Here is a 13671-nt window from a genome sequence, read left to right as displayed (position 1 = left end):
GAGCTCATGAGGGGAGTCGGCCATTGCAAAGTCAGATTATGGAGTGTATAAAGGAGTTCCTCCTGGCCCACAAGCAGTGCTATGAAGGCGCTTACATCAGGGATCCAACCCTTCTCACCTCCTTTAACCTGCTGGGATTCCTGAGCCACTGGAAAGCAGGTCTCCATGGGTTAAAAGATTAACTTAAATTGGAGGCATGCAGCCTCCCGACAGCAGATTGATAGCATGTGTCCCACCTCCACTGACCTGTATCCATTAAAACCAGACGCGGATGTGTTGGGGTCAGGTTTGAGAAATCCCAATCTGCTTTGGCAGTTAAAATCACCCCCCCCCCCAGCCCGCAAACACTTATCCGCCCACCTCGCCAAGTGTTTGCTATCATAATAACACATATTCCGAAAATCATAAGCAGAAAATTACAACTCAGATCATATACAACCATCAGCGTTAAAAAATGTGCTTCAAGGTAATATTACAGGTTTTTATAATGTTGATTGCTAATGTGGAATTAACGCAATGATCTGTTAAAACAAGGAGTATGTGCACACCTTCAGGCATTATCACAGCAGCGAGACAAAACCTTTTAATGCAGGCAGATTTGTAGAATATTAGAACTGAGAATGCCAGCTTGTAAATTCACTGCAGCTTTGATTTTATTTTTCCCAAATCACCTTGAAATGTGCTGTCTTGGCTGCCATGATGTGATGTTAGGTACTTGTACAGCTATATTAATGATCTTCCAATTACATAAAAGAAGTAGATAGCACAGCCTAATGGAATGAACAGGAAATTAAAACGAGATGGACAGAATCTTTTGTTGCTGGCTAATATATGCAACTCCATTGTAAACAGTGGACCAGCGAGTTTGCATTTTCTCCAGGCGGAGTTACTGTAACCATCTGCGCTCTGTGTACTGGATGAACTCAGGGCACAGCAGTGTATAAATAACCATTGTGAGATCATTCAAATTGATTGTGGGAAATTCACCAATTGTGTTGTGTCTGTAAAAAACAGAATAAAGCCAGGCAGGAGCATATTACATTTTCTATCTATGGTGAATCACAGAATTTATAGGGCAGAAGGAGGCTTTAACCCAATAATCACCATGTAAATAATCAGCAGCATCTGGAGAACCAATAGAACCAAGACCCTTTACACTGGAATATTGGTAATTTTGGTGCAGATTCTGGCTTTTGTGGCAGTTCTTTAATTAGCAACAGAAGAATCTCTTCGAGCCCATTCAATTCCAAACATCAAAGGCTTACTCCCCCATTATAGACGCTGGCTCAAGTAGCTTTGCTTTTACACCTGTTGCTTCCTTGCACTCACCTGCGTGCCTGGTATTTTAAGTTGAAAACCGACCTGGTGCTTTGAAGGCTGTTCCCAAATGCAGTTTATAAGTGTCTGTGGTTTCAAGGAGCAGTTTTTACCTATTGTAATGCAAGTTGGTTGGGTCTTGTCAGTAAATGTCTATTTTCTGCAGGTGTCCGTTTTTAGGGGATCAGCGGTTTCACAGTATAAAACACACAGAGCAATTAAGAAGTGAAGAGATGGCAAATGACTTTAGGCAAGTATCTCACAGCCATTGCTCAGTAGTAGCCTCCTCACCTGAGTTAGAATATTGTGGGTTCAAGGGCCGAACTACTCCTATTTTCAGGTTCTACTCTAAAGACCTGAGCGCAAAATCAAGGCTGACACTTCAGTGCCGTTCTGAGGATGGTGCACGGTCAGAGATGCAGCCTTTTAAGATGAAAAAGGTAAATTTAAGATGATTAAAGCTAAATTAAAACACAAAACAATCTGCCCTCTCGGGTGTGTGTGAAAGGTTCCATGCTACTACGTTAAAAAAGAGCTGAGGAAATTCCCCAGCATCCTGGCCAAAGGTTGTCTCTCAGCCAATGTCTGAAATGCGTGAATGTAATGTAATCTTCTCATTGCTACATGTGGGAGCTCAGGGTGTGAAAACTGACTGCTGCATCTCCTACATTAGCAGCAGCGACTATGTTTCAAATTATATTTTCGAGGGAAATTATCCATGAATCATTAAACACACAGAAAGGAACAGTTCAGTAAAGTGAGCCTACAGCCATCTGCCAAAGCGAAAATGGTTTCCTGCTGGTAAATGTGACAGAAGAGTGAGCACAGGAACATCGGTACAGGAGCAGGCCTCATTGTCTATGCACCTCTTAAAGATCAGTTGCAGAAAAGAATGACTTTTAGCGCCCTTCTGTTTTTTGATTGGGGGCGACTCTCCCCCACCAACCTTGCGCCCGGTGTACCTCCCGCTATTCCTGTGAGCCCCTAAACTGGGTTTGTGCCGGGTGCGGAATGGAGCGCAAAGCTGGGTGTGAACCAGACTCGGATATTTAACTGAGTATTTAAACAGGGTTCTCTGTTTCCACTTCTGTCAATGGAAATTCCCACTGAAGCCACCTGCGGGTGGGGGTGAGTTGCCAGCGGAGCCAGAGAATCCCACCATCAGCAGATAGCCGGAGAATTCCGGCCTCAGTCATTTTGGGGGAGAATTCCGCCCATTATCTTCCCATGTTCTAAATTTGGTTTCAGACAGGAGATGGTGAGGCCATATTCAGGCTAACTGACCTTGAATAAGTTTGGAGTGAGGTATAGAATTGAAACAGGATCAGTATAAGGTGTTATTGACTGTTCCTGTTCTAGTTCATTATTTCCCTCAGGTTGGCCACCTTATAAAGTTATTGAAAGCCAGCTCCTCACTGAGGACACTGGTGTTTACAATTTTATAAATCATTAGCATGAGGAAATATAACTGATGCCCGTGTTAATCTTAATTTGGGGAGATTTAATTAGTTTTGTGCCTTAAATCAACACTTATGTTTTCTCTCATTTCTGTTTGTACACAGGCTTTCAGTGAATTAAAACGAAAGTATCACTAAATAGCCAATCAGTAATAATGCTGAATCGTTATTGTCCTTGAATTAGTACATTAACACCATGAATAATGCTTAGCACACCAATCTGACTGTGTAAGGCAAACAGGTTGGAGTACTGCACCAGGCAATAAAGGAGAGAGAAAAGGCCCTCTTGACCTATGACATCCTTCACATTACTATGAATGGTGACGCTGTAGGGAAATGCACAGCACCAAGCAGTGAACCCAACAGGTGTGAGAATCAATCACATCTGGAGATAAAGTAACCTCGACACACTACTGTATAGAAAGATGTCCCAACGCTTCACTATAGATGTGGATGCCAATTATATAACAAGGCCAGAATGACTATCTAAGGATGGTGGAACGATATCTGTCTGAATAATTTCACACAAGTGTATCGTTAGCTTGACTTTAGCTAGCATCTTGCTGTAAGTCGAGCAATAAAGATAGATGACAAGGCTATTTCTGTATTGTTACAAGGGAGAAATGTATCCCGGTAGTTATGAAAGATTGTGCATCAATTGCTCTTTCACAAGATGAAGTAGACTACACAAATCTCAATTCTAATTTGCTATTCTGAGTTAGGATGCTAGCGACACTCCACCTGGAAGTTGTGAAAACCGTCACCCTTTCTGTTGATTAAAAGAGCACTTTTTCAGAATGCCTGAACAGCACGATCAGCGTAAGCAATGGTAGCTGGTGAGGTCTGTCCGTCACTCATGCTGTACGCCACTGATGAATTTGATGTATAGAGGGCATCTATGATCCTTGCAATGCACTGGACAATTGCAGAATGCATCTCAGCAGCATTTACCTGGGTTGTGGCTGGAAGTTCCCAGTGTCACGTGAGATGGTCCTTACACTCTCCCTAACAAGACTTCCAGACGTTGTTCACCGGTTTAGGCTGTGGTTCCTGAAACTGTTGCAGAGCTAAGATTTCATTCCTGTCGAGGATTAGCTTCCTTACAAACAGTTCCTGGCCTTGGTCTCCTGCTTCGCATTCCAAAGCATTGCCAGACTTGAAGCAATGCCCTTGCTAGAGCTCACTGAAAGGACCATAGAATCTTACAACGCAGAAGGAGGCCAATTGGCGCATCGTGGCTGGGACAGATCTTTTTCCAATAATTGCAAATTAGTCCTCTTCAAGCAAATATCTAATTGCCTTTTGAAAGTTCCTTCGAATCTGCTTCTATCCTGATCTTAACTACCTAATGTAAAAAGGTTTCTCATTTCCCTTTAGGTTCTTTAGTCAATTAGTTTCAATCCATGACCCCTGGTTACGGACAAATCCTTTAGGCAATATCTCATCATTATGTGCTCTCTATTGGCTTTTTCCTGTGCTCTGACATTAACTTTAAATTGAAGAAATTAACGTGATATTCAAATGAAGTAATTCCTGAGGAATTTGACACGACCCAAGAGCAAATCGAGACTTAAAAAAGTTTATTTTGAATTGACATGAATTGGAAACAAATTTAGGGGCATAGGTAGATGTTAATGAGCCATTCAATTAACACCTGTCGTACAATGTTCCGGGGGTTAATGTGGAATTGAGTATAGTACCACCACACAGTGATGCAAGAGAACACATGACTTGCACCTGGAGGTCAGTCTAGTGTTATAGATATAGAATTTATAGTGCAGAAGGAGGCCATTCAGCCCATTGAGTCTGCACCGGCCCTCAGAAAGAGCACCCCACTTAAGCCCACGCCTCAACCCTATCCCCGTAATCCCACCTAACCTTTTTTGGTCACTAAGGGCAATTTAGCATGACCAATCCACCTAACTGCACATCTTTGGTCCGTGGGAAGAAACCGGAGCACCCGGAGGAAACCCACGCAGACACGGGTAGAATGTGCAGACTCCGCACAAGCAGTGACCCAAGCCGGGAATCGAACCTGGGACCCTGGAGCTGTGAAGCAACTGTGCTAACCACTGTGCTACCCTGCCACCCAGGAAAAGGTTGTGTGCTCCAACAAGCATAGAGTGAGCTCCTCGCTTGTACTCTTTACTACTTATTTGTAAATTGTCCTTGGAGTCAGTAAAGACTTGCAGTTAAACTACATATAACGATGACGATTTCTTCAGACCTATCAACCTGTACCAACAACCTACGACAGAAGCTTCTCAAGATTATTCCTCTTGTAGTGAGCTAACATTTGCCACAAACCATTTCATAACTTATTTTTCAAGCTGCTTCGAAAGCAGAATAGCAAAATAGCTATTTACCAATTTAAAATAATCTGAAATGAATGCTACCAGCTCGTATCTCTTCAAAGCCACTTTGACCCCACCATAACCTCAATTCATTTTCCTCGGCCAAGCATTATTTGACATTCTGTGAGATTGCTAATGTCAAGAGGGACTCCCAACTGCTCAGGAGGAGAACTCTGACAGTGCTGTTAAGAGTGTCGCTTGCAGCACCAGGAGAGATACGAGCAGCATTACGAGATACAGAAGGGTTTTAAGTTTTGGGAGAAACGTCACACTCAAGTGCCTTAGCTGAAACTAAGCCTTCCGTGGGCAAATGTGGTAAAAATGGAGTGAGACACTGGAACATCCTATTCTTCCAACTCCCCCAATTGCTAGGCCTTACTGCAACTTTCCATTTGGTAACCTAGGTAATTTGCTGTCGATGGGGTGGGCAACAGGAAGATTTGCTGGGGACAGAGGCCATGTCAGTATTGCAGCTATAATTGTCAGCTCTTGGACCACGTCAAAAGCAGGTAAGTGCTTTCTGCAGAGAAAAAGAGGAAGTGAGAGCACTTATCTACCTTTCAACCACAGTTAGATGTTTATAAACATTGCAGTCAATTTCACAGATGGGTACTTGAGATCCATTCAAGCTGAAGGGAAATGAGATTAAACAATCCAGAAAGCTGGCTGTGTGCACACTGTCAGTCACAGCCTAGTTAAACCAATTCCCATCGATATGAATGAAAACTTATAGGTCAAAGATCTAAGGGGATGTAGTTTGTACTTACCAGCAATTTACAGATGCTGCTTTCTCTGCCCGAGGCAACTCACCTGTATTGCACAAGTGAGTTTAAAAGCAGTGATCGATCTTTTCATTGTCTCTGTCTGAACTGCTCTCTACCTTCTAATAGGGATCTCTGTAATGGAGGGTGGGGGTGGTGGTCCTGGGGATCCATTTATCAGGGGGGAGAGTCCCTCTTGTCGGGAGGGGGGGGTCTCGCTTCTGGGGGTCTCTGGTGGGGATCTCTGTAAAGGAGTGCTTTCACTTCCTCTTTTCACTTCCTCTTTTTCACAGCAGAAAGCATGAAGCTGCTTTTGATGTGGATAGGAGCTGTCAATCATTATAAGAATGTTTATATTCAATGTATTGCTGTGTGAAAATGAATGCAAGATTTGCATTTCAAAGGCTGCCAATGGATTTGAAGCCCTTTCAAGTGTACTTGGCTTTCGAGGAAGACCTAACTTGTAACAGCTGCTGCTTTAAACACTTATGTCTGAGATAGCAGATGTTAGAGAAGGGCAAGTGAAAATGCAGTGATTTTGAACTCTACTGCCTGTACTGCTATTCAGGCAGGGGTCGGTGATGGTGGGGTCTGATGGAGGGGGTTGAGGGGTCTAATAGAGGAGGTCTAATGTGGGGACTGGGGGGGGGGGGGGGGTTGGGTCACCCTCTTGCATGCATGTTGTGGGGGGTGACCCATAATAATAATAATCTTTATTACTGTCATGAGTAGGCTTACATTAATACTGCAATGAAGTTACTGTGAAAATCCCCTAGTTGCCACATTCTGGCATCTGTTCCAGTATACTGAGGGACAATTCAGAATGTCCAATTCACCTAAAAAGCATTTCTTTCGGGAGTTGTGGGAGGAAACCGGAGCTCCCGGAGGAAACCCACGCAGACATGGGAGACGGCGCCGACTCCGCACAGACAGTGACCCGAGCGGGGAATCGGACCCAGGTCCCTGGCGCTGTGAAGCAACTTTAATAACCACTGTACTACCGTGCAGCCCCTTCCCAAGGTGGTGGTGGTGGGTGGTGGGGGGGGGGGGGGGGGCAGGGGTTTGGTGTGTGAGGGAGGGGGCCCACCACCAGGATTCCAACGCAACCCTGTGAGCTCTTCACCATGCATAAATTGGAATAAAGGAAAGGGAATTGCTCCTGGGCACCGGTCCTAGTGCCAGCAGAGTCCAGAAGTGAGTTTGGTCTGGCGGGAGCCCTTAGTCTCCAGAATGGAGAATCCAGCCCAAGGGGCTGGGGCTAACATAGAGATGCTGATTAAGAATGGCCTTGAAACTGTAATGGAGATGGGCATTGGCAACTTGTATCAGAATGTTAAACCATTTCAAGTTGGGGTCTGGGTTTTTGGAAGGTGTCTGGCAATTGTTTTGTCCACTTTGTGCCCCAATGTACCTTTTGGTGGACGGGGCGAGGGTCAGAGGAAAGAACAACCTTAGGTTCTACTCCTACTTACTAATTAAGGGATGTGTCCATCCTGCTTGCTGGGAGGGCCCACATCAATCACCCATGTGAAATGGACACCCAAAACTGCTGGGCAGAAGTCATGGGAAGCTAAGGGTGGGGTTCTCTGGCCCCCAAGCACGTGTTTCTTGGCGGTGGAAGGTGACGCACTGTTAGCTGGTGGTGGAATTCTCTGCTCCCACCGCTGTCAATAGGATTGTCATTGAAGCCACCCCACACCGCTGGGAACCCCAGAAGACGGGGTGCGCCGCTGGGGGGCCAGAAAACCCTGCTGCCAGCGAATGGTCAGAGAATTCTGGCCTCAGTGTATTCCTGCCTTATCTCAACCTAATTTTTTTGAAGTTCATTCCTGCTAGCACTCATGTTCTTGAAAGTCTCTGTCCCAATTGTTAGAAGTTATATTTTGCCCCACAGCATCACTGGTACTGATTTCCAAGGAAGGTCTCTTTCCAAAGTGATTAGAAATGATGCCAAGTTATTGAGGTGTGCGGCCCCCTCCAGCTGGCATCCTCTCACACTGTCTTCAGCAGACAGAGATGAACATTCCTTATTTTGGCGGATGATTATTAAAGGTGGAGGCTCCTATTCCCAAAAGCAGGAGCAGAAATCTGGACCTGTGTTTTTGCAGGTACAACAAACAAGCAGGAAGGCAAATGGTATGTTAGCCAATGTATTGCATGGGGATTTGAGTACAGGAGATAGGAAGTCTTGCTGCAATTATATAGAGCCTTGGGTGAGACAGCACCTGAAATATTGTGTGCGGTTTTGATCTCTTTACCCAAGGAAGAATATACTGGCCACAGAGGGAGTGTAGTGGAGGTTCACCAGACTGATCCCAGGGATACCAGAATTGTCCTGTGGGGAGAGATTGAGGAGAGACTGGGCCTGTACGCTTGAATAACGAAAGGTGACCTCAAATGTACAAATTTCTTACAGAGTTTGACAGGGTCAATGCAGGAAGGATGTTTCCCATGGCGGGGAGTGTTGTCTAGAACAGGGACACAGGCTCAGAACAAGAGGGAGCACATTTAGAACCAAGAGGGATTTCTTCAGTCAGAGTATAGCGAATCTTTGGAATTCTCTACCCCAGAGGGCTGTGGAGGCTCAGTCAAAGCAGAGGTTGACAGATTTTCTAGATACTAATATCAAAGGATACGGGATAGAGTGGGAAGATGGTATTGAGGTAGAGGATCAGCCATGATCTAGTTGAATGGTGGATAGGCTTGAGGGGCTGAATGGTCTACTCCTGCTTCTATATTCCTATGGCTTTTTTAGAAATTGAGGGGAAATAGGGGTTTTGGTTAAAGGGTAGGCAAGTGAAGTTGAGATGGAAGGATCAGCTATGATCTTCACAGAAGAATACAGTGCAGAAGAGGCCATTCGGCCCATCGAGCCTGCATATTAGTATATGGTGAAGTAGGCTCAAGAGGTTGAATAGCTTAGTCCTTCTATTTCGTACATGATTATGTTGCCTGCAAAGCATATTCACCTCCAGCATGAACAGGAGCGTTTGGGTTTCAATATATGATTGCAAAGTAATGGTGGGTGTGGCCAGTCCACTTGTTTTCAGTCCGATCTCCCTATAATTCTCTTTTTGATCCTAATTTACTTCGAATAAATTCAATGAGGGAAACATTTGCTTTCAATATATTTGCAGCAATAATCAGGGAATAATCTGCTGCATTAAGTCCTATGGTTTAGTTGAGATGGTTCCCTTTGTTGGGACCGTACTGCCTAATAATTAGTTTGTGTGGACCATATAATTGTTGTATTAATTACACCCTTAAATAGGACCCTTGTGCTGATCCTTGTAAGGCAATACTGGGCAATAATGTTAATAGGTCTATCAGAATAGGCCCATTTCACAGGACAGAACATAGGTCAGTGGGCGGCACGGTAGCACAGTGGTTAGCATTGTTGCTTCACAGCTCCAGGGTCCCAGGTTCGATTTCCGGCTTGGGTCACTGTCAGTCTGGAGTCTGCACGTTCTCCCTGTGTCTGCGTGGGTTTCCTCCGGGTGCTCCGGTTTCCTCCCATAAATCCCGAAAGACGTGTTTGTTAGGTGAATTTGACATTCTGAATTCTCCCTCAGTGTACCCGAACAGGCACCGGAGTGTGGCGACTAGGGGCTTTTCCCAGTAACTTCATTGCAGTGTTAATGTGAGCCTACTTGTGACAATAAAGATTATTATCTAATGTGGTGAATATGCTGAATGCATTTCCCACTTGTACGTTATTCAGTAGTTTGCTTAGGATCTGTGATGTAAGATATTCACAGTGAACAATACCAGCAGGCAGCCAAGAGCAGGAATTTATGCACTAAGTTAAGTGAGAGTGGTAGCAATTTCTATTTATTTATGGATTGTGAAAACTTTCTTTGATTGCCTGAATATTTACCCAAAGGTTAGCCTCCTTATAAATGTATCCCTCTTCAAGTGCAAGTTATGTCCTCTGGTTCAAATGTTCTGGACAAGGTGATAGCATTGTCTAGTTCCTTTAGAATCCTTAAAAAAAAGCAATCCTATCACCTTTCAACCATCTCATTTCCAGTGAGAATATGCCCAATTTACAGAATTAAATGTCTGATTAAAAACCAACAGGCCAAAAAGAAGATCCAATAATGAGATAGCCACAGGATCCCCAAGGACTGCTAATATCACTGTGATGCAGAGATTTTGTACAAAAAGCATTGCCAAAAGATTATCATCTCCTAAAGGGCAAACAGCCAATAGCAGATCATCAGTGACACTGAATATCAGGACTTTCAATCAAAAATTAACCTTTGTTGATTGCTACTCTGTTGTAATTACATAATGGGGTGGATATATGAATTTGGCGCTTGGGGTATTAAGCATTGACAGGGGGTAGCAGAGAGGGGAATATCTGATGGGACATTATGGAGCCAATTTTAGTGTGATAGTTTGGAATTCTTTCCTGATAACAACTCTCACTCAACCTTACCCAGTGCGACAAAAATGCATTTTTATTGTTTGTTTTAAAATTTTGATTTGGGGTTATTTGACTGTAATCAGCATGCGAGGATTGTAAAACCCAAGGTTACACTGGGCACATCACAATGGAACTGTTAAAACAGTTCAGAATGCATCTTTCTTTTATAAGCGGAGTGATTGAGCTGGACTGCATGATAGGCACTGAAACGTTTACTCTATCAAACAGAATCCTGGATCGCTCCTTTCATTTCTCCCTGTTTGAGATTACTGAGCAACTTTACCTAAGGTTTGTGGGAATTAATAGGAACTGTGCTATGTGGGAGTGGAGTCACCTCAGTATCTCTCTCTGATGTGTTCATGTCACATCATCTCTGTAGGAGATCTCTCGACCTGCAATTTTTTGTTGGAATTTCCTGTGTGAATCTGCAGTGTGCAGTGATGTCTAAGCAGCCAATTAAATTAAATAATTCTCATAGACAGCCAACCAGAAAATAAAAAGCACAAAGATGAAATCATTTTAAAAAAACTTTCACAATTGAAATATGAACCAACTTCAAAAATTTTAAATTATTCAGACAATCTAGAGATTATTCATATATCAATTATTCATGAATAATGGAGAAGCTTAACATTCCACTATTCTTGCATGGATGGTTGTTCTGCATGAGCTATTAATTCAGATTAGTATTACAATCCCAGTTGCACCCCATTGAACAAGGTGCATCTTTTAGGAAGTTTCAAACAACAATACCAGAACAGAAAAGGGAGGTGTCCTCACCAAATGTTACTGATTGCCGGCTCTGTAGTGGGAGATCCACTGTGCAGCTTGTGGTAGAGCACTGAATGACAGACTGTGGTCAGATTCAGTGGAGTAATGTCAACGAATGCATTCGTAAACCAAGAAAATTCAGGGCCATTCCCACCTGCTTTGCAGAGGGTCAGGACAGCCTGCTCCAGAATCAACCAGATTCTCTCGCTGGGTGAAAAGTGGTCATAAATCAGGAAGAACCTTTTGAAAAGATGACCACCAATGACCTGGCAGCTGAAGTCCTCTGATCTTTCTCACACATAGGCCAGTGTAGGTTTTGCTATCCCTGAGCTGCATGCACTTTCTCCTGCTAAGGGAGAAAATACCACCACGAGCAAGTTAACTGCTGCTTCAGACATTAATTGCTTGCGAATTACAAGCCTGTGCATGTTTGAGGTGGTTTAGGATGGATCAAGTGCTATAGAAATTAATGGATCAAGAAGATGTAAATAGTCCACTTACAGCCAAAGAATAGTGTACTACGCATTATCACACCTCCACTAGTATAAAATTCCACCTAGATACCAAGGAGAACTACTGATTTGATATCAAATCAGTTTAAGTATACATTAGCAGCAGGTTTTATATCAGTATAAATAAATCCCTTCTAGGCAAGTTCCTGCTTTGAATATTCTTTGTTCTTTGTTCTATTGTACATCTATTCATTATTTGCTGCTCATTGAGCTTTTCACATTTACAGGTTTCATGTTTGTTCGACTTAAAGGTTTCAAACCTTCCCCAGAGATGTGCTTGGAGGTGGGGACCTTCCTGTTCTCCCCATTTTGAATTGCGTGCCCAGTAGGGTAGTTCAGGATATACCTATCTGGTGTCCGGGTAAGTAATAATGGGGCAGCTTCATGTGTCTGTAGAAAGAAGACCGGGGGGTGGGGGGGATCGTATCCTCCGGCTGTTCTCACCGGGGGGATCTTCCAGTCCTGCCGCTGGCGAACCCCCGCCGCGGGTGTCTTGGCAGCGGGGAGTGCATTCAATGGAAAATCCCATCGACGGCGATGGCAGCATAAGATCCTGCCACTAGCCAATGGCGGGCTGTCACCCTCTACTGAGAAACATGCACAGCCTGCTCCAGACCGCCCCCTCCCCCACTAAACCGGGGGGGGTGGAAAATGACACCCCCACCCCCAAGGTTAATTTTGCCAACATTCTCAGCTGGTTTGGTGCTAAAACCAAAAACATTTGGGTGAATAAACGACGAGCTAAACAAAAGCCCTCGACATCGCATCAAAATATTATCACAGGTACTTTTTCTCCACTTCAAATTCAGAGGTTCTAACTTTCACTGTCCCAAGGGCTTAATATCTCTGATCTATAGGATGGCACTTCTGTAGGTCCTGAGGTTCGACAGTACAACAGGGATTGGGTAAAAAATCTGAATACTAGCAACGTAGCTATTTTCCAAAATTTGGCTAACTCACTGCTATAGTTACATAAAATCAATTCTAAGTCAAACATTTTTGAGCGTACTCAGTAAGCGATAAACAGATGGAAGACACAGTACCTTGCATTGTCTCTGCCATGAGATTTCAGAAAGTTCATACTCCTGTATCTTGACAAGAAAGCCACCAGTTGATCATTAGTCCTATGGAGTAAATATAACCATTCGAATGAATAATGCATCTCTGATAAATAGATTATTACAGTTCAATCATTTTAAAAACATGTTCTATTCCTCTGTATCCCAATTTGTTTTGAACATTCCTGATCATCAGCATCATTGGGTTATCTGTGCGAACAGGGTAGGGTCAATGTTCCCTACTAAGCTGTATGGGTGCACTGCATACAAGCAATTTAAGTTTGAAGCAGTAGTTAACTTGCTCATGTTGGTATTTTCTCCCTGCCATACAGCAGTCAGGGTACAAACAGGCTGTGCACAAGTAACAATCTTTTTGAGTTGCAGGCATGTGCAGATGTGCAGCATTTGTAAACAAAACACACAGACAATATCAGCATTTGTCATTATCCTGCAAAACAGACAGCAACTTCTGGGGCGAGATTCCCCGACCCCCCGCCGGGTCGGAGAATCGCCGGGGGCTGGCGTGAATCCCGCCCCCGCCGGTTGCCGAATTCTCCGGCACCGGATATTCGGCGGGGGCGGGAATCGCGCCGCGCCGGTTGGCGGGCCCCCCCCCCCGCGATTCTCCGGCCCGGATGGGCCGAAGTCCCGCCACTAAAATGCCTGTCCCGCCGGCGGAGATTAAACCACCTACCTTACCGGCGGGACAAGGCGGCGCGGGCGGGCTCCGGGGTCCTGGGGGGGGGGGGGGGGGGCGCGGGGCGATCTGGCCCCGGGTGGCCTGGCCCGCGATCGGGGCCCACCGATCCGCAGGCGGGCCTATGCCGTGGGGGCACTCTTTCCTTTCCGCCATCGCCACGGTCTCCACCATGGCGGAGGCGGAAGCGACTCCCTCCACTGCGCATGCGCGGGAATGCCGTCAGCGGCCGCTAACGCTCCCGGGCATGCGCCGCCTGGAGATGTCATTTCCGCGCCAGCTGGCGGGGCACCAAAGGCCTTTTCCGCCAGCTGG

At 44.8% G+C, this 13671-nt stretch overlaps 1 protein-coding gene across 1 annotated transcript in view; it reads right to left on the bottom strand.

Moving 5' to 3' along the window:
* xylt1 (xylosyltransferase I) overlaps window positions 1–13671 on the bottom strand; it is a 304533-nt gene that overhangs the window by 63985 nt on the left and 226877 nt on the right. The window contains exon 5 of the mRNA XM_072481856.1: window positions 12645–12725. Coding sequence (XP_072337957.1) covers window positions 12645–12725 — 81 coding nt within the window. The remainder of the gene's footprint in view (window positions 1–12644; window positions 12726–13671) is intronic.

This window comes from Scyliorhinus torazame, chromosome 17 (genome assembly GCF_047496885.1).
Source record: "Scyliorhinus torazame isolate Kashiwa2021f chromosome 17, sScyTor2.1, whole genome shotgun sequence".
NCBI classification, from domain to species: Eukaryota; Metazoa; Chordata; class Chondrichthyes; order Carcharhiniformes; family Scyliorhinidae; genus Scyliorhinus; species Scyliorhinus torazame.
This window is presented reverse-complemented; position numbering and strand designations above follow the sequence as displayed.